The 22,362-nt window shown below is 42.2% G+C and overlaps 2 protein-coding genes across 2 annotated transcripts; one reads left to right on the top strand and one right to left on the bottom strand.

The window, feature by feature from the left end:
- Positions 1 to 15,956: 15,956 nt before the first annotated feature.
- Positions 15,957 to 16,878, bottom strand: LOC148038965 (uncharacterized). The gene is made up of 3 exons (XM_087675514.1): positions 16,438 to 16,878; positions 16,200 to 16,346; positions 15,957 to 16,115 (listed from the first exon to the last, which is right to left on the bottom strand). The coding sequence occupies exons 1-3, from the start codon at positions 16,876 to 16,878 to the stop codon at positions 15,957 to 15,959; spliced, it is 747 nt and encodes a 248-aa protein (XP_087531640.1).
- A 1,504-nt stretch (positions 16,879 to 18,382) lies between these two features.
- Positions 18,383 to 19,021, top strand: LOC148038966 (uncharacterized). Its single transcript, XM_087675515.1, has 2 exons — positions 18,383 to 18,568; positions 18,656 to 19,021. The coding sequence occupies exons 1-2, from the start codon at positions 18,383 to 18,385 to the stop codon at positions 19,019 to 19,021; spliced, it is 552 nt and encodes a 183-aa protein (XP_087531641.1).
- Positions 19,022 to 22,362: the final 3,341 nt, after the last annotated feature.

Genomic DNA, 22,362 nt, shown 5'->3' on the forward strand with positions numbered 1-22,362 from the left:
TGCGCAAGTTCAGAGACCTGCTTGGTGTGCAGGAATTGGGATTGAGCTCGAGGGGGAGTGTTGAGATATCGAGCTCCACTCGTGATACGCCAGGGTGACCGTTGTATATTTATGTCACCGACTTGTCAGTTGCAGATGCGGTTGGTACACCGCCCCTGAATAATAGCTACATGATAGCTATCCTTATCTACTCTAGTTCGTGGCTCAGTTAGTATGCCACCTTAGTTAGTTGAGTTTGGTTTGAGACCCATATCTAGGGTTCTTCTATTTCTTTGTACTTGAGTTCTTTTGGCTTACACAACTAAGAAGAGAAAAATTGTTTTCAGCCTCCACCCTTGTGTGTCTTCCCCCATTGTGCAAGCAAGAAAGCTTCAAGCGAGACTCCTTCCTTCTCTCCCACAATCTTGACAGGCGGGTACGTGGACCAAACTCGCCGCGAGAGGTCTCTCCGTGGGTGCTACTTGGAGCAGGAGGATGCTTGGGTGCCAGGGGGGCTCTGGCCGTAAATCCCTTGCCTTCGGGTCCTGCACAAGAGGCCGACGTGACTCGGGAGTGGATCTCGAGGCCGGCATACTTGTCTACAGGCAAAAACTTGGATTAGTAATCCCTGAGGATTATGGATAGCCTTCGGGCAGAATTATATATTGCCTTCGGGCGGATTATGGAAATAGCCTTCGGGCCGGATTATATGATGTATTCAAAAATTGATAAATAAGATCAATTGTTGAAAAGGAACTTTCTTGACATTGTTTTTCTATGTCAGTGCTAAGAATTACGTGAAGGAACCGGTGAATAATTGGCTAATTAAGGAAGCTGATTTTTCATATCAAACTAAATGTGATAGGTAATTAGATAACTAAAGCAACCCTGAGGAAAGTGCGCTGGATGTGGCCATGGGTCCGTCCTATGGATGGGTGGTCCGAGTTGGCCGGGAACTTTTCTCGAAAGAAGTTGACAGCAAGGTAACGATGACTTAGAATCTAGAAAGCTAGAGTCCGATTTGTGTTGTTTTAGGGGAACAGAATGGGACTATGCCTTATGGGCAGAGAGGTCGAGCTCACATCCCTCTCATTTCCCATTCTCCTTGAACCAAGTGCAGCATGAATCCACTTCGACCTTGACGTTTCTACGTAAAGTAGTTCGCCTAGGGTTCGACGCTAGCTGCCGTTCTAGGAATTTGACCATTAGGAAAACCCTAATTTAGGTCGATCCTAAGTGGGAACGGTCGGAATGCTTCCGCTTCGTGGCAGACTCGGAAGGACCTAGATCGCAAACCCCGTGATATTCCGTGGGAGTGCCGGGCAGTGCCTTCTAGACTCTCTTCCCGATGGGCTGCTAAGACGTGTCCTGCAAGTGAATAGGTGGATATGTTACATATTACCTTTCTTGAACATTATTATGGATCTTCCAAGATCTACATAGGATTTTTGCCAATCTTGAGCAGCTTGGATGTCTTGTTGGATCAATTGGATTTGTTGGTCCATCTCTTTAAGCATAGCCTTAGAGGAGTCTACCTTGAGAGTGGGATTTGAGAAGTTTAGAGGTGTACGACATTCTTGTCCATACAAGGCTTGAAATGGCGACATCTTGATTTTTTGTTGAAAAGCTATTTTATAAGCAAACTCCACCAAAGGTAAATGTTCAATCCACCATTTCAATTCTTTACTACAATAAGACCTTAGGATATCTTCAATGGTCTGATTCACCCTCTCAATTTGGCCATCAGTTTGAGGATGATAAGCAATACTGAAGCATAACTTCATTCCAATTGCTTGGAATAGGAAAGTCCAAAACTTAGAGGTGAATCTGGAGTCTTGGTCACTGATTATGCCCTTTGGCAATACATGTAACCTAAATATTACTTTGATAAAGACTCGAGAAATGTCAGATGACTTATATGTTGTTTTGACTGGGATCAAGTGTGCAACTTTTGTCAATCTATCAACCACTACCATGATGGAATCATATCCACTAGCAGCAATAGGTAATCCAACAACAAGGTCTATACTTATTGACTCCCATTTCATTTGTGGAATGTGCAAGGGTTGTAACTCTCTAGGCATCTTGATCCTTTTCACCTTGACTCTTTGACATGTCAAGCAATGAGTTATGTACTTTAATACATCCATTTTTAATCCTGACCAGTGATAGCTCTTACGAGCTGTGTTGAGCATCTTGGCATACCCTGGATGTCCTCGGATGGGGTTGTCATGTGCTTCCCATAAGATCTTGGTCTTCACTTTAGTCTTTTTGGGACACAAAGGTGATCATGGTAATATAGACAACCATTGCTAGCATGATAATCCTTAATCTTAGACCTTTCTTTGTTAGAGCTTTCTCCTTGAAGCACCTTAGCCATGAGTCCTTCATATTCCTTATCTTGAGAAATAGATTGGCATACAAGCTCAAGCAATAGGATTATCAGGTATGGATATGGTTCTTAAGCTTCAAACTTCTACAACACTATTAAGAAAGGCTTTTCGGCTCAAGGCATCTGTAACAACATTGTCCTTCCCTAGACGATATTTGATTTTAAAATCAAATTCTTGCAGTATCCCTATCCATATTTTTTGCCTCATGTTTAAGTCAACTTGTGTGAAGATCCACTTAAGAATTTAATGATCTATCACTAAAGTGAATTCCCTTCCCAAAAGGTAGTGTCTCCATAGTTTCAAGGCATGGATTACTACGAGTAACTCAAGGTCATGAGTAGCATAGTTGGACTTATAGGGTTTCAATTTTCTAGAATTATAGGCCATTGATCTTCCTTCTTGTACTAGCACCCTACTGATTGCAAGTCCACTTGCATAAGTGAGATCACTTTGAATGGTTGATTGAAGTTAGGGAGTTTTAATACAAGTGTAGTGGTTAAAGCTTCTTTAAGCTTATCAAAGCTTTCTTGATGCTCATCGGTCCAAATGATTACTGTATTTTTCTTCAAGAGATTTATCAAGGGTGCATCAATGAGGAAATAGTCCTTGATGAAGATTTGGTAGCATCCTGTCAGTCCCAAAAATCCTCATATTTCTTTTATTGTCTTAGGTATTGTCCATTGTAGGATATCTTTCACTTTGGTAGGGTTTACAGAGATTCCATTAGCAGAAACAATGTATCCAAGATATTCAATCCCGTTAATCAGAAATACTCATCTTGGCATAGAGCTGATTTTCATGGAGTGTTACTAGGGAGATCTTTAAGTGACCTTCATGTTCCTCTATTGATTTGGAGTATACTAGTATATCATCAAAGAATACTAGTACAAAATAATCTAGATATGGTCAAAAGATGTCTTGCATTAGTCAATTGAATGTAGCCAGGGAATTATTCAATCCAAATGGCATGACTAAAAATTCATAATGACCATACCTAGTGCTGAAGGCAGTATTCGGGATATCTTGTTCCTTGATTTGAATTTGATAGTATCTGGACCTTAGATCAATCTTGGAAAAAACTTGGCTCCGTGTAGGCGATCTAAAAGTTCATCTATCTTGGGTATGGGGTACTTGTTTTTTGACCGTAACATGGTTTAGTCCTTTGAAGTCAATGCAAGGTCTAAGTGTTCCGTCCTTTTTCTAGAAGATGACATGCACTTCCCAAGGTGAGTTACTTGGGCGGATAAATACTTGCTCTACTAGTTGCCTCAGTTGTTCCTTAAGCTCAATGAATTCAAGAATATTTCATGATCAACCTCACGATTTGGAGGCAATTGAGTCAGTTCTTCCGGAAAGACATCCTCGAAGTCGTTAATCCAGGAAGGTAGAGTGCCTTCATTACTCTTTTCGACCTTATTCAACCGGATCATGTAGATTGGTTGACCTTTCTTCAATCCCTTCTTGAGTCAACTTGCCTATTCTACTATCATTTTCCTTGTCCCCCCTGGATTTTAGATGCAGTATTTTATTTGTCTTGGGTGCAAGAAAGGAAAGCCTACTACCACAGTCAATTAAGATCATAAATGATGTACCCTTGTAAGTAGATGGAGATTGAATTACTGAAAATTGGTGGTTTGCTCCTTTCTTTTCTACGGCAGCATGAATGGATCCTCTTTCAAATTCTTAACCTAATGTACATTCCTCGAGCTGTGCAATCATGGTATTTACTTGGGCATCATCTATTCTCCCATGTCGATGGCCTGGGTTGTTGTTGCCGTTTCCTCGGCCTCTTCCACCAACCATGTTTGGGCTAGGATTTTGAGGACATTTGGGAAAATTTGCCCTTAGGTGTCAAGTCCTTTCACACTGGTAGCATTTCCTAATTCCTATCCCATTTGGTCCTTGGGTGATTGCATTAGCTCTACCATTTCCTCTGGCATTGGTCATGTCGATACCACGGTTTGGATAGCCCCTTCCATAGTTGTTTATTGGACAGTTCATTTGGCCATTTGGAGTGATTTCCTTGGCCATAGGTTTTCTTCGCATAAGAGAATATTCAAGAGTCATTGGTCTCATTGATTCAAGGCGAGTGTCCAAAGGTGGATTTAGTCCTTGGTAGAACCTTGCAATCTATTGCATAGACTCACAAACTTAGAATAGTATCCTTCCAAGATTTGGCTTAGTTGTCGTAAGTTGTAGAATTCATTCATCTTGATTGATTCCAAAGATGGAGGATAACATCCTTTCATAACTTCTTTGATCTTCTTCCAAGTTTGGGAAGCTTCTATTACCCCTTTATCTTAGCAAAACTATTTTCACTAAAGCTTAGCTTCACCAATAAGACAAAGACGAGCAGTCATGGGCTGATTTGCAGCAGTAGTTTCAACGGCTAGGAAATAGTTGTCCAAAGCCTCAATCCAAGCTTTTGTATCTTGTTCCACTTGGGTCCTTCACCGCTAAACCTAGGTGTTGGTGTCTGCTTGAGAAGAAACTTCTTCTCTTGGAGTGCCTCGTATGTTTCATCAATTTGCACTAGTTGTCGATTCGGATTATCTCTGTAAATTCTTTATTACAAAATGGTGGTTTGGCCTTTCTTTCTATGAATCGATAAGATTTTTGGGAGATTGGGATACTCTAGAAGCTCATAATTATTTTTTTGACTTTAAAATCCTGGTAAGGGTTATCCTATCAAGAGAAATGACCTTTGTATATTAGTCATACATCGAATGATGTAGGGTCTTGTTTCCCCATTAATTGTCATAGTATCATTAACTCTATGTCCTTTAAATAAGAAACATTGAACTAGTTTTAGTTCTTCAACCCATTTCAATAACTTGAGATGTACTTTCACATCTTCGTTTGGAGTTGAGTCTAAGTATAGGTAAGGGTTGTCCCTTCCCCTAATTTTTGGGCTCTAGTTGTAGCCCCTTCGTAAGCTTAAACAACTCCATAGACGAGTCTTCTCTAAGATATCAATTACACTTTCTCTTAATTTCAACATGTTTGATTGGCAAGCAGTGGAATACATCATCTCAAAAATCTTTTGCTTAAAGCGTACTTCATCATTAACTTGTCAAAGTAGCTCAACTATCATCATAAGTTCATAACTCACACTCTTTGAAAATAACAACAAGACTTTATATTTATGAAAAGTATTTACAAAGATGTATTTGATCATACTATGATCTACCAATACATCATCTCATGGATCCTTTCCTCATGAAAAGTATTAGGGTCTATATTCTCATATCTTGGTGGATTCTCATGTACATGGCAAACAACATAATGTGGTGGCTCTTGGGGATAACCAAAACATCCCATACTGAAATAAGGCCTTCTTGGCACTATAGCAACTCTCTCGGGTGGTAATATTTGTAGCACTTTTCGATATACCCATAAGGTTTCAGATATAGGCTCATCCCCAATGTCTAGTAACCATTCGACAAAGGAACTGAACAAAAGGTATATCTTAACTATCCTTAGTTGTTCACCTCATCGAATCCTCCATAGTTCATAATGAAGAAGAATGTTATGCTCACAATATATCTCCATATGTGGCCCATTCCTTGGCCATAAATCTCTCATGTACCATGAGTTAGGATGAGGTTGCAAAACAATTGGAGGAATAAAGATCATCTCCATTATCTCAAATATAGCCTCGTGGTATGAGAATTTATTTAACCCTAAGGCTACTCAATACATGGTGGGAAAAATATCCCGCAAACGTGTAGCTTCCTCTTCACTAAGTTCCTCATGAGCACAATGTGTATGCTAGTGTTAGTGCAAGATATTCAACAACAGTTTTCTTCAAACAAGTGTGGTTATTTTATTAATTCCTTTTATACATTGACAACTTAACCTTACACTAAAAGCTCTTTTGAAGCCTAGGCTCTGATACCATATGTGAGGTGCCTCCTCCAATAGATCTGGAGTCCTCTAGTAGTCGGCTGAAATTCATATCCATGCACATCACCATCCCCTCTCCCCATGGGAAATCTTGGACTTAGTTAAACATGAGAATCTCAATTCTACCTCACAGGGGAAGCGTGGACAAGTCACCCCTAACAGCAATCTAACACCCACCTAAGAAAGACTACTTTGTAATCAATCAAAGGCAGGAGTGAGGTTAACACTGCACTTGGTTTAAAGAGAGTGAGAGACAGAGGAGAGTGTAACTTGATCCCCCTATCTATAAGGTAAAATCTCAGCTCCGGCCCTCTAAAACAATGTTAAACCTGGTAACTAATCCTATCAATATTGAGAGGATCATGATTTAATCAGCTCTATCTAGTGTGGAAAGTTACCGGACTTATCGGGTCCCCCCAGCCACAAGTGTCCAATCGTCAGGATCGAAGCCTCCCAGTTTCCTCGATGGGTTTGCTTAGTTTTCTAATTAGTAAAGAATACTGCCACACTGTTTAGACATATAAAATGAGCTTCTTTTTATTATTTCTTTTAACTAGGTTTGTTAAACTCGATCTTTAGTACATAACAAACAATTCAAAAAGTAGATACTTTATTTCACCATCACTCTGCAGAGTGATACAAAACCTTATTTTTGTAGAAAGACACCATCTAGCCTAGGATAGGACCTTCCAATCCCTCGGGATTGGGATGTATGTGATCGCACTCCATCCACAGTCAACATGGAATTTACTGGCTTAGAGTTCCTCTAAGCTTCCTTGAGCCTCTGAAGCCATCCTACATAATAGGGGCACTTACCACTTGGCCCTTTGCCCTCTCAGGTCTTCAAGTGATCAAAAACCAAAAACACCTACCTCCCTTGGGAGCGTAGGACCCCCACTTGCAGGTGAGTTTTTTCACACTTCGTAGAGTGTAAGGGAGCATTGGGTTGGGGACCCCAATGTCCTGAACCACCACAATCCACAACTCGTCCAACTATGCAAGCCTAGAATCATAAGAGCCATAACTCATCATTCACAAATCCAAAAGCAGTCATAACCATAAGGCATTTTATCACAATTGTCAATGCAATGCATAGAATCTATCCCCTTCTTCAATTTTTGTGTTCCTTCCTAAAAATCATTTCATATTACTAATATGTTTTTATAAATTTAAGTAAGTTCTAACTAATCATGATCCTTTTCTTATGTACTAACCTGATTATCTCCGTTTGGCCATCCATCATGATTATGGTTTATAACCGCAACCTCAGTTTGTTGTGGAATAGCCTATCCTTTGGGTTAAATGGATTCGAGGTTAACTTCCGCTTGTGTTTCAATCGTGACTACTTCTTCACATTGGGGAGTTATTTGAGTGTGACCTCGCTCATCATCTTGACGTCTCTTTGGAGCCATGAAAGAAGCTTGATCGGTTTGGGTAGCACTTTCATGTAAGACTGGAGAGAGAAGAGAGAAAGAGAGGTTTGGCTGATTGCAACAGAGCTTCGTCACATCAATAGCAGCATTTAAGAGACTTCTGCATTGATCGTTTTGTGTCATTGACATGACACTCTATCCCTATTTATATAATAATGAGGGGGTGGGGGGGTAAAGAGAGGGCACCTAATTTTTAGTGTTTTGATGACATCATTGACGACAAAGAGGGAACACTTTCTTTTAGTGTTTTTGACGACATCATTAATGATGTCAAGGAGAGGCTCCATTTTTGTAGCGTGAAGATATAAATTGATGAATATGTGGGCGAGGATGCAATGCGTGCTGCATGGTCAGATGGGCGTCACTCCAAGCCACATGACCAAGGCGGCGACCAAGGCATAGACCTTGGCATCTTGGCCTTGGCATACTTGGCAACGTGCTACGAAGGCTTCATTGGTACCATTGGTTGCGCGTGAGAAGCGCCCACTAACTCGTAGGAAAATCTTCCTGGGAGGTTACCCATCTCGTCAATGTTGTCACCAAGTGCACTTAATTGCCAATTGACTATCCACTAGGCTATTTCTTTTTATTGTTCTATACTACAAACATAGTTTTAATAAGCTAGTCTGCGAAGGGTGTCCTGAGTCATTCTTCCACCATGGACTGGTATATAATACCTGATTAATAATAACAAATATCTTCATAATGAGAGTCAGTTTCATAATTAGAGTTAGTTTTTAAAAATGTGCAACATAAATCAATTTTCTTTGGAATGTGCACATTAAAATAAACTAAGTAATGGGTGGGGACATTACATATCTCATACTATATGAGGAGTGAGTTTAATGCAACTACATTTTACCATTGGTTCAATTCAATTGACTTTGAAAATTTGTAGGTTCTTCTAATTACATAGAATGAAAAGTAAGTAATATGATATTTTGTTAGATTTTATGAGATCTTGTTTTGCTAGACTATTGAAATATTTTTGTTTTCAGTTGTAATGAAAGAGACCTAACTGTCCTAACTAAGGGGAAGGAGAGAGAGAAGGATTGCAGGAGAAGAGGGAGAGGAGAGAGAAAGGCAAGAAGAAGAGAGAGAAAGAGCGAAAAAGGAAGAAGAAGAAGAAGAGAAAGAAGAAGAAGCCATGGAAGCTTGAGAAGGTGAAAAGAGAGTTTTTTGGATAATTTCTGTGATGCCTCAAAATACCCTCTTACACCTTATATACCGTCAATGTGACTGCTATGTTCCCATGCCATGTTCCCATGATCCCCATTCATTACAAACCATCCCGTCTCATAAAGTTTTTGTCCTAAACAACAAGGGATGTGGTCATGTCCTGTAAGGGTGTACTGTAGGAAATCAGCCATAACTTTGTGTGAGAAACTCCAAATGGGACAATTGAGATGTCATTACGGAGCCCATGAGATGTACTTTCAGCCCATGTGGGGAGGGGGGGGAGGGGGGGGCGGGGCTGCAATTAGGTCAAGACCAAAACTGTCACAAAATAGAGGGCTATCCAGGAATTACTAGTGTGTTGTCCCAGATGGTATGGCTGGAGAAAAACAACCATAACTTCCTCTAGCGAACTCCGATTGGGGCAAGTAAGGTGTTGGCACGGAGCCCTCGAGGTGTACTTTTAGTCCATGAATGGGGGATGGGGCTGAAAATGGACCAGGACCAAAACTGGTGCAAAACAGGTGGCTGTTTAGACGCAGACTGCAGCCCAAAACAAATGTCATGGTTAAGTTCCAACCAATACGGCCTCCTTGAGGTGTGAAAATTCATCCAAGATAGATGCTAGGTTCCACGAGGCTTCCATTATTAGTAGGCCTTGCCATTTGATCAGGTATTCATGTATGGAATGGGTGTGGAGTTGCTTTTCACGTTGCCCAATGACCGCTTTAGGAATATATTGGATAAGGCCCTCCTCATCTATGGGTGGTAGCTCCTCTACATAATCTTTGGGAGTGCCAATAAAAGGTTTCAATTGGCTCACATGGAAGACATTATGGATCTTAGTAGTGGGAGGGAGTTGGAGATGGTAAGCCAAGTCCCTGACCTTCTTAATGATTTTGTAGGGCCCATACTAACGGTATGCTAACTTGTTGCAAGAACCGTCCTTTAGTGTAGCATAACGGCACTTGGGGACCTTGAGGAGTACCAATTCACCCTCTTGAAAGTCAAGGGGTCTTCTTTTTGCATCAACATGGAGCTTCATGTGCTCTTGAGCCCTTTTGAGGTTTACCTTGCATTGTTGAAGTAAAGCTTACATGCGGTCCAACTCTTCTTTTCCAAGGGGGTTGAGCTTTTCATTGAAGATCACGTTTGGGGCACCCAATAACCATACAATGCTTCGAAGGGAGAGACTCCAATGCTCGATGAAAGGAGTTGTTGTAAGAAAATTCAGTCAAGTGCAGCCATACATCCCAAGAATTCTACACGTCATGACAAAAATGTCGCAAATAGGTTTCAAGCCACTTATTGACTCGCTCGCTCTGCCCATCCATTTGGGGATGATAGGCTGTAGACGGAGCCAATTTGGTCCCCATGGAGGTGAAAATTGTCTGTCAAAACAGACTCATAAATTTGGTGTCCCGGTCATGTACTACGACGTGGGGTAAGCCATGCAACTTAAAAACATACTCCATAAACTGAGTGGCAACTTGAGATGCTGTAAACTGAGATTTTGTAGGGATGAAATGGGTTGCTTTAGTGAGTCGGTCAACTACCACATAGATGCTATCCCAACCTTTCTTGGTTGTAGGTAAACCAGTGATGAAATCCATGGTAAGGTGGGTCCATTTTCCTTTGGGGATAGGTAAGGGCTACAACAATCCACTCGGTTTAAGAGTGCTATCTTTATTTTGTTGACAAGGCACACATCTAGACACAAAGTCTTTAACATCCCGCCATAGGCCTTTCCAATGGAATCTTTTTGAAACTCGGTCATATGTTTTGAAGACCCCTAAGCTGCCAGCAATTGGTGAAGAATGCATCTCTTCAAGGATCCTTTGGGTGAAAGGAGAGGCACGGGGAATCACAATACGGCCATGGATCCAAATGAGGCCGTTGTGGAGCTGATATTGGGAGTTTTCATCCATGACACCTTGATGTAAATTTTGGAAAAGAGGGCTGAATTCAGCATCAAGAAAGTATGCCTCTTGGAGCTCTTCAATCCAATCATGGTAGAGTTCAGTGATGGATGAAACCTTGCATGCCCACATGCGAGAGAGTGCATCAGCCACTACATTGTCCTTGCCACGAGTGTGGGTAATCTCAAAGTCATAGTTTTGTAGGGTAGCCACCCATCTATGTTGTTTGGGAGTGAGGTTGGGCTGAGTCAAGAAGTATTTGAGTACATAGTGGTCACTTTTCACCTTAAATCTACTTCCATACAAGTAGTGATGCCACTTTTTTATAGCATGAATGACTGCCAACAGATCCTGATCATAGACATGCAACTCTCTCTCTTTATCATCCAATTTTTGGCTCTCAAATGCTATTACCCTGTGTTCTTGCAGCAAGACTGCACCAATACTCCGTCCACTAGCATCACACTAGATGGTAAAATCCTTTGAAAAGTCGGGGCATCGATGGGGGGCTGAAGTGAGCAAGTCTTTCAACTGCTGAAAACTGCAGTTAGCCAATTCATCCCATAGGAAAGCCTCTTTTTTCAGCCTGTCTGTTAACGGGGCTGCAATTGTGGCATAATGGCAAATAAATCTCCGATAAAAAGAGGAGAGGCTAAGAAAACCACGCAAGGAGGTAGTGGTAGTGGGGGTGGGCCACTCCCAGACACATTGCACTTTCTTAGGATCAGCTTGGATGCCTTTTTCACTAACAATGTGTCTCAAGTACTCAACCTCTGTTTGCATGAAGACACACTTGCTTTCTTTGGCAAATAGCCGGTGCTCTCTTACTACATAAAAAAATTTCCTGACATGCTTCAGATGCTCATGCAGTGACTTGTTGTAAATGAGTATATCATCAAAGAATACCAACACAAACTGGAAAAGCCATGGCTGCAATATTTTGTTCATTAAGCTCTGAAACGTGGCGGGTGCATTAGTGAGCCCAAATGGCATGACAAGGAAATGGTACAAGCCACGGTCAATCCGAAAAGCTGTTTTGACTTCATCACCCACCCTCATTCTGATTTGGTGGTAACCAAATCACATATTAATCTTGGTGAAGAGAGCAATGGAGGCTTCGATGGCTAGTTATGCAGTCATTCAAAGCGTCTCGGGTTACGTAAAAACACGATATGGCCATTTTTATGAAGGAAAATGAAGGATTTTTGATAGTTTATGATGATAATTATGTTCTTATTGGATGAAAATTTGTTTGTGTGCTGGTTGCATTATGAGTAATTGCTGTGTATCAGAAAATTTTGATTTTGCAATGATTTACATGCTTTATTTAATTCCTGTAAACTCGAAATGCGGTTTTTAAGTGGTAAAATGGTAGTTTTTCCGTTTCGGGTGGGTAAAAAGAGGGAACATGGGGGGAATATGGAAGATAAATTGAATGTTAGTATGCTGAAGTGATTGGAACAAGAAAAATCATAAAATAGCCTATTTTATTGCCAAATGAATGAAGAAAATGGGAAAAATAAGGAGAAAAATAAAAATACATCTCGAAAAAATAAAGAAAAATATAATGATTGTTTGTGGATGTATGGTAGTGGCAAAGCATGAGGTTTAGCCTCAATTTTCCCTATCTCTTTATTAAAGTTTGTGATTTATTGCTTTTTCTACATCAAAACGTGCTAAAATGAACCTCTACACCTATGCAACAAAAGCAATATCTAAACGTAGGGGATTGGGAGGTTTGAATGGTGTGATTTGCATGCTGATTGTTACTGATTTTCTGATGCGTATCATGACCTAGAGTTCATCGTACTTTAATTAAGAGGATAGTAGTATGAGTGTTATCTCGGTGCTATCCTTCCATCGCCGCAACAGGTTAGTGAATAAGCATTGAAAAGCCTGGTTGTACACAAGCACGTTGCTGATTTGAAAATTATGTTTGAGCACTTTGGAATCATTCACCTTTGCATGTGCATGAAACCATGGTATCCGAATAAAAGGCCTGGATGCGTAGCACTTGTTTTCAATGACAATGACCCATGCTTGAGTGTGAAAAGGCATCCTAAGCCATAGGATAGACGTTCGTTTCTTGGGGGATTATTTAGTAAGGACAGATGGTATCTCCTAGAAACTTTCAAAATGAAGAGTGGAGTTTGTTCATTTGTTTTATATGTTGAGCAGCAGTGCATCAAGGGGCTAATCCCTGCGATGTAGGAGAGCTGCAGTGGGGCGGCGGTGATTCGACCGAGAGGTTGCCTCCCACGTATGTGATTATCGTGGTATTTATTGCCAATGTGTAGAGGTTCTCCCTCTGTGGAGTTTATAGAAACGGAAACGTTGGACTACAAAACTACAAAACTATAGACACATAGATTAAGCTTTAGGACAATTCATCCTTTAGTAGCAGCAGATAGACGCTCCTGGCCCGCGAGGCCGTGAGGGTGTGTTGGTCTGTTATGAGCCTGAGGTCCGGCTTGTGCCATAGCCAGTGTCGGCCCATTTGAGGTCCCATCAATGGTGCTTCTGCCGAGAGCTACCAACAAGTGGTGGTTCTCGAATCTAGGGTTTTTAGGGACCAAAAAGTTGGTTTATATCCTCTGACAAGGACCGTCAAGCCGAAATACAAAAAGAAGAACGTGCTGGGAGGGCTAGACGGCGATTGGAGATTGTAAGTCGTTATTCTCCTCAAAGGAGTAGCCCGATACGCATAAGAGGCAGTGGTCTTAGTAACCCAACTGTTGCACATAGTCCTTTAGATGCAGGAGGAACACAAGTTCTTCCTCTCTTTCACCAAGTCAACCCACTTCAAGTGGGGGTGTGATTCCATCAGTCCAAACTCCTATTGTCAATCCGATTGTCGTCATGGCACAACCCATTGCAATTCCTGTAGGACGTTGGATTTACCAGCTTTAGGAGTGCCTTTGCCCATTTTTAATGGGTTAGTCAAAGAAGATGGGGAGTTTCACATTTGTGAATTCCAAAGACTAATGTTTAATTACCACATCCAAGATGAGGGACATCTTATGATGTTCTTTAACATGACATTAAAAGGAAGGGCTGCAGTATGGTATCATAGCATAGAAAGTGGAACCATCACTACAATCGACCAATTTTACGTAGCTTTCTGAGGAGAATATGCCCTTGAAAGAGGTGGCCAATACTGGTTGTGTGTTTTGAATGTAACACGCCAAGACCCCCATGAGAATGTGAAAGCCTATGCCAAGAAGCTTAAGGAAGTGTTTCGTAAGTTAAAAACTTACATTCCTATTCCGCCGGCTACCCAATTGCAATACTTCTTGCATGGATTGGATTTCAATATTCAGGTACAATTGAGCAATGTGGCTTTGGCTGATATAGACACCGCCATCACGTGGGCAGAAGGAGTAGAGTCACGATTACAAATGACCTACTCCTCTCGAATAAATCTTAATGCGGGTTTAGTACCTGGAGGAAATTTACCATTGATAAATGGAAGCCAAGGGATGCCTATGAATAACCCCAATGGGAGAGGAATCATGGTTCAAAATGTACATTTCCTGCTAGCTCCTCCCAGTGTGACTATGCCTATGGCTAGTCAGTTGGCTCCACCAAATGTTGGAGGCCAAGTTTCGAACCCTAATGTTGTTCCTGTGAGTCAATAACCAATGCCCAATCAAATTGTTAGGCCAATGGAACGACGGATAGATGATCAAGGCTATGAGTCGAGTGCCTTGAATGTCCTCAGTGAAGTTAAGGATATGCTGAAGCACTACACTGACATGATTTCTGAACAATATCGGCAAATAGTTGTTGACATCAATTTCTTGAAGAAGCAACAGAATCTGATAGGGAGTCGACGCCTTGAAGAGGGTGTCCCTCAAGATTCAGCTGTAAGTGGTGTGGCGGATAACATTTCCCTAGAAACTGCCCAAATGTTAAATGTGATATTTGTGGGAAGTCGGGCCACTTAGCCGCTACCTGTTGGAGTAAGATTAGTTCCCTCCAACAAGGGAGTAAACAACCAGGTCCAGTTAATCATAGAGCGCAAGGTAATAACCTCCAGCAAAATGATGGATCAAGACAAATATTGCAAAGGGGAAAGACCTCTATAGAAGATTTGCCACAAGGCAATGGAATTAGCCTTATTGAGGCTGTACCCGTCAATGGCACTGAAACCTCTAACCTACGAGCCGTGACAAGAGGCCAAAAGGCTAAAGAGGGTGATAGAGATAATGCAAAACCGATTGAGGAAAACCCTAAGCAAGGGGATAAGGGGACGCAAGTCCTGAATCTTGGCTTAGAAGGTGGACCTCTAAGGCCTGTCGATCCTAAGAAGGATGAGGAAGTGCCACGAAAGAAGGCAAGAGCTAAAAAAGAAGCACCAAAGCCGGTCCCGAGACCAAAAGAAAGAATGGTTTGGTGAGAAAAGAGAGCTTTGGCTACCTATCATGATTTTGATTTAGCAAGTTCTCTTTGCGAAGTCAAACTAGATGTAAACCTCTTACAGTCACTACAAGGGATCGGGCTCATACCCGCGCTCCTAGCCGCACAAAATGACTTGGGAAAAAAAGTGTCGGGCCCGTGTAATAGCGCATGTATCATCGCGGCCAGAGACATGCGTGTAAAAGCATGTGTACAGTGTCAGCCAGTCGCGCGAATACACGACCCCATACACGCGTTCTGCGCAGTTTTGCTGCAAATTTACACGCGAATCTAACAGACTATCCGCGCAAATATACGCGATTTTGACAGATGACACGCGCTTATACATGCGATTACAGAGGGAAAAAAAAAATCCAGAGAGTGCTTTTGGGTGCCTGGATGCTGTTCCAGCATCCAGCCACCCAAAGGCACTCTCTGGATTTTTTTTTTGGTGCATTGCACCATAAAAAAAGAGTGATTTAGATTTCAAGACACGAATCAAGACTCACTCTCTATGAATACACGATTCAATATTACTATCTAAAACTTAATATACGACTCAAGACTCACGATTCAATACATTGTCAATACATTATACATTTGTGTACAAGGGAGTCCATATGTCAAAATAGCCCATGGCTTTAATTAGGAACAAATATATACAAAGTCAAATAGGGAGCTAGGTGCAAAAAAGCCCATGGCTTCAGTTACAAAAAAAATTTGTACAACCACATCCTATAGTATTCTGAAAGCTAATCAGAGGATGATGAGGACCCTGTGCTCTCTCCATGATCAGAGGAGCTCGCATCGGTATATTCCGATGAGTGGTGCTCGCCTCCACCAGGAGCAGTGGCACGAACATCAGCAGTGGCGGCTGGATCATCAGGGGCAGGAGCATCAGCAGCTTGTGCCTGTTCAAGAAATATACCGTATGTAAGTATACATATATATGCAATTAAATAAACCGAAATCATTCATTTAGAGTTTTCAAGTACCTGTCGACCGTATGGTCTCATGGCCGCGTCAAACTGCGCATCCGTAATACGTCCCTCGTTTCTGAAGATGGCCCACGTGTCACGTCTGCTATTGCGGCGAGCATACCCAATCTCGTGGGTTGTGGGCCTCCTCCCCATAACCCGTCGCTGTAACATAATCAAGATAGTTTGTAAGATCAAAACAATCATAGAATCAATGAATTTGGCAAACAATCAAATAAAGAGGCAAGTTACTTACGAACTCTGCCTCCCACGACTCGACGCCGCCAGATCTGAAATGCGACGATCCAATGGTCTCCATCTGGATCCGTCGTGCCTCCACATGCTGCCTGCTCTTCACGCCTCCCTCTGCGCGCTTCTTTGCCTCCTTCCACTCGCGTTTGTGGGCAGTGGTAGGTTTCTCACAAGGATAGCCACCCGCAGCTACATTCACCCCATCATCGTACGCGAGTTTCTTAAGGTGAGATCTTTTATTACTTAAGATCTCCCTTATTCGCATCCTTCCCCATACATCTGAGAATGTCGCTCGTGGGGGATTGGGGTACTGACTATGTACACTATCTAGGACCTCCCTAACTAACCGGCTATCCTGATCTTTAAATTTTACAAAACAGTTTCTATACATGTTTGAAACTACCCCCCGCATATACTCCATCACCTCTTTCCCTCTCGCATCCATGACTACCCCGCCCCTATCCGTAACATCGTAGAAAATCTCTCCCTCCACCTCTCTCGCCTCCTCCGACTCCTCACTGTCTCCTCGTACATGCCTCCCTCCATGCCCTCTCTCACCGCGTGCCCTACTACCCCTCCCACCAAAGCACCCGCCGCATAATCCTCCACTCCCGCTCTCCCTACTGCGGCGTGGGCTCTCATCTGTACTGCGGGAGTAGCCATGACTAGGGGTGGCTGCACGTGACTGTGTACGTGACTGTGGCTGTGAGGGAGCACGTGATGGTGGCCGTGAGCCCTCACGTGACGGTACAGAGGAGGGTGTGCGTGAGTGTGTCCGTGCAGGGGTGTGTCTCCTCGGTGAGCGTGTATGCGCAGGGGTACGTCTCGCCGGACTCGCAGGCATAGACGGCAGTGGAGAGGCTTGTGTACTTGGGGGCGCGGTGTGACCTGGGAGTCTAGGAGGAGGATGGGCATACATATACTCTGTCAGCTCCACTGGATTAGGATGGCGCCCAAAATGGTTTATCATCTCCATCATCCAAGTGGCGTATGCCCACGGATCGGAGGAAGAGCCTGGATCCATGAAGAATCTGCAAAGCGTCGAAATTCCGCCTCAATGAACCAAGCAAAACATGCATATAAAAAATAAACATATCTCCTACAATATATCTCCTCAATATATCTCCTACAATATATAACCTACAACATATATCTACCATTCTAGAAAATAAACATATCTCTTACAATACCAAACATCGAATTAGTAGAAGATCATAAGCCAAAAGAAGAAGTTCATTTCGAATTAGTGACGAAATTCATGAAAAACAAAAACTCTTTCCTCTATCTTGACGGACATTGTCCATCAAGGGAGAAATGACTAAACACATACACAAGGGTTCCTTCTTCTCTCTTTCCTCTATCTTGACGGATGTCGTTTGTCAAGAAATAAATAGTTAAGCACATATACAATGTGTGTGAATTCTATCCTCTGTCGCTTTCAAGTACACATAGCATGGGTGGAAAGAAAGAAAGCGACACATTTGCCAAAACAAACAAACGACAACCAACCTCTTTGAAAAGTCTTTGAAAAGTGAGTTCGTTGATTCTTGCTTCTCTCTCCCTTTCTGTGTTGTCTGCACCCTTTGCTTCTTTTGGGTAGTCCAAGAGGGAGAAGGCTGGTTGGAAGAGGCAGGTTCGGGGGTTTGGAAGAGCTGGAGGCAGAGGTACTGTAGCGACAAAGAAAGAAGAAGAAGAAGTGTTTTGATGTGTGGCTTTTGAAAGAAAGAAAGCGACGCGCGCGGTAGGTAAACGCAAAAAGCACGCGTGTAAAAGCGCGTGTAAAAGCGCAGCAGAATACATTGTAGACGCGCCTGTACACGCGACACAGAGACTGTTTATACTTTTTTTAAAAACTGATTGTTCTTGTGTATCCATTGTTTTGTGCATAGGATGTGTATGATTTCACTAAAAACTGATCCTACTTCTGTATTGGTTATTTTGGACATAGCATGTCATCATCCTCTTCAAGCAGTTCTGGTGAGGATGAGACAATGCGTCATCGTGATCGCGACGTGTGGCTGGCACAAAGGATCAAGTGTACGTGTAATCGATGTCAAGGGTGCATTGTACGAGCGCGTCGAATTACATTGAATCACATCTCGATGTATGGAGAATGGATTCAAACAGGTTTAGAGGTGAGAAGATGTGAATTGAAAGTATTAAAATAACTCATGGTGTGCAAATTAATGGAGCGCGTTGTAATATATATACTGTGATTGAAGCATGATGCAGTACCACACCCTAACATGGTGCCATACGCACGGCGAGAGCATGCAAAGCGTCGACGAGATGATGCTGGAGCTTCGGGATCTGTTGTCGGAGATGAGTGGGAAAGGGATGACAATAGCCCTGCACCCCACGAAGTTGTGGAAGAGGAAGTGTTTGATGACATGGTGCGGAATCTTTTTAGGGATGATCGCAAAGGTGTGGATGATAATGATATGGAACAAGAGCATCTCTACAACGCTTCATCGACACCGGTTTTTGAAGGGTGCACATTCTCTATTTTACGTGCTTCACTTGAACTGCTCAATATACAAACAGTTTATGGATGGAGCAATGCAAGTCTTGACGCATTATTGAAGTAAGCATTGTAACTTGCAAATTTGAGTTAGTGGTTTTTGGTTTACAGTATAGGGTTTAGGGTTATGGGCTAATTGATGATATTGGATGCAGGCTATTATCAAACATGCTTCCAAAGGGGAATAGACTACCCACCTCAAGAGACAAAGCGAGGCGCTATGTGACATCTCTTGGAGGATTGGATTATGATCGCATACATGCATGCGTCAATGATTGCATTCTCTTTCGTGGGACGCATAAGGAGGCTCGACAGTGTCCCACTTGTGGTGAAGCAAGGTATAGAATAGATGTGAAGAGTTTTGATGTACCTCGTAAAGTCTTGCGACACTTTCCTATAATTCCTCGCATCAAACACATGTTCAAGTGCAAATCCATAGCAGAGCTCATGTCATGGCATTCCTCGCATCGATCGGATGATGGCATGTGGAGAATTCCTGCAGACACAAGATGAGTGGCCCAGCTTTAAAACAGAGCCCAGAAACTTGAGACTTGGCCTAGGTATGGATGGAGTGAATCCGTTTGGTTTCAAGAGCACCGCATACAGCGTGTGGCCGGTTGTGTTGGTGAATTACAACCTTCCACCATCAATGGCGATCAAGAAGGGACATCTTATGTTATCCCTTCTGATTCCAGGGAAACATAAAGTCAAGCATATGGATGTTTATCTTGAACCGTTGATTGATGAGTTGGAGGAACTATGGAGAGGTGTTGCGGTAGTGGACATTAGTAGGCCTCCCTCCTCTCGACACTTCGACTTAAAAGCAGTGTTGATGTGGACAATGCATGACTTTCCAGGATACAGCGATTGTTCTGGTAAGAATTCTAACTACCTCCCGACTCTAATACTACTAGCTATATCAATTATAACTATTGACTTTATTATTCTAACTTTTTTTTTATTTTAACAGGTTTGAGGACATCGGGTAAACATGCATGTCCTATATGTGGCCCTTCATTGGTACATGAGTATGCTGATGGTTTGTGTAAGACCATATTCGATAATCATCATCGATTTCTCCCATCAGATCACCCTAAATATGCTCCTAGTAAGAGGAACATTCATCCACAGACACTTCGTGCAAAAGATTGGAAGCGTATTTGGGAGTCTTCAAATGTTCTTCCTCCAGATGGCATGAACAGGTACATCTCCATTGTTTTCAATCTTGTTTTGTGTAGTCTCTAAAGTTGGAATAAAGATGACAGTCTGCAATCCCTTGTGTAGGTACTCCATTTTTTTCCGGCTACCATATTGGACCCATCTCAAGATCAACCATCTTCTTGATCCCATGCACATCTTCAAGAATGTGGGATCTAGTATTTGGGAACATGTTATTGGTAAAAGAGACAATGTTAGCGTACGGGAGGACTTGCAGGTCGCAGGACGTATGCGTCAAGCTTGGCCACGAGAGGAGGGTGGGCACGTTCGTCTTCCGCCTGCTCCCTGGATTATATCAAAGAAGGAGGAGAAGCAGGTAAAGCAAGCCATCACCACTTTGCGTACTCCCACTGGATGCATGAGATCGTTGAAGGGAGCGTTTACAACCACTAAGAAAAGAGGGGTTGAGCAACTACATGGGTTGAAGTCCCACGATTGGCACAAGATGCTCCAAGTAAGTGTTTTCCAATTATTGTAGGTTGAAATTAAATTTTGTAATGCCCTAACCCAAATATACATGTGCTGTTATGTGCGCAGTTCATACTACCTACTAGCATCGACCATTGTGCAGACAGGAGTTTGAAAAGATGTATTTATAAGATGGGCGAGCTTGTGAGGTATGTAAATCCCATGTAAGATCACCCTTCATTATACCTTGCAAAATGAATGTGCATGAGGTATAACGTACTGTGCATTTATTTTTCAGATATGTTAGTTCCAAAGCAATTGATCCAGCCACATTGGATGATGCGCGTGTTATGGCAGTGGAGGTGGTTTGTATGGTAGAGGAGACTTTTCCGCGAACCATTCTCACAAGTCAACTACATCTCATTGTGCATTTAGTGGATGAAATTTCTTTATGTGGCACTGTGCATGCCCGTTGGATGTTCTTCCTAGAGTGCTTCATGAAGACCTTAAAAGACTTTGTGAGGCAAAGTGCAAGGCCCGAAGGAAGCATGGCTGAGGGTTGGTTGATACAAGAGTCTCTTGTATATATATCAGAATTTCTTGATCAGGTGGATAGCTCTTTGCCGCGACTATGGAGCAATGAAGAGGACTTGAGGATGACGTCTATTGTGCCTCAAGGAAAAGGACAGAGCAAAGTAATTGAGAGAACATTGATTGATGATCTTAATTTCACTTGCATCCTTAATAGTGATGTGATGAGCAGATGGGTTACAAGATACGAGGATGCAAAGACAAAAAGGCAAGCAGACAAAGCTCTCTTTCGGAGGCAACATGGCTCTCGTAAGGCGTACCCTAAGCATCTAGCAACACTTCCGAATGATATTCATGTTGATTGGTTGCATGAGGAAATGGAGAGAGCAGAGAGAGATGAGGGGCTGCATATCACGGCGGAAGAATGGGAGTATGCACGAGGATGCATGTTAAAGGTACATAGAACAAATGTAAATTTGCATTCTTTGTAAGTGATTGGCTTTTCATATTTATTCACATTAATTGCTTACATAGATATTGCTTATATTTTGGTCCAGTGCACTATGTTCAATGCTATATGGTGTGAAGGCAAGCATTTTCGAACACAAAGAATAGATGAAAAGAGGAATACACAAGATTGCGGTGTCATTAGTAGCTTTGAGGGAGCCAATGGAAAAATTGATGATTATTGTGGCACAATCCAAGACATATACAGACTTGACTTTCGCCGCTTCTTTGTGTATGTTTTGGATGTCAAATGGCAAATGAACGTGGTGGAAAAAGGGCCTAACGCAACGATAAAACGCCATGCAAGTGGCTATGTAACTATTGACTCTACAAAGTTTTGGCAAACAAAGAAAGATAGGCTCGTATTGCCACAACAATGTGAGCAGGTATGCATTTTTTTACAAATGTGTTTCATGTACATATATATCTAAGCTCGCGCACCCCTTGACTTTTGATATGCTAATTAATTAATGAATTATGTGTATTTGAGCAGGTTATCTATCTGCCAATGGTGCATGACAGTAAATGGTGGTATGTCATCCCTATTGCACCACGTTCCAAAGTAATGTATAATACATTCACTGATATGGAGCATATGGAGGATGTGGCAAGCCGCAAAGAAGATGATGTCGAACATGCCAATGTAGATGATCATGATAATGAGGATGAGCGTGCCATTTCTCATGATCATGAGGATGACCCTTCCATTGAGGATGATGGTGATGATGATGAGAATGATCAAGG

Source organism: Lygodium microphyllum, chromosome 3 (genome assembly GCF_053477565.2).
Source record: "Lygodium microphyllum isolate KBCC chromosome 3, Lygodium_microphyllum_v1.1.10, whole genome shotgun sequence".
Taxonomy (NCBI): Eukaryota; Viridiplantae; Streptophyta; class Polypodiopsida; order Schizaeales; family Lygodiaceae; genus Lygodium; species Lygodium microphyllum.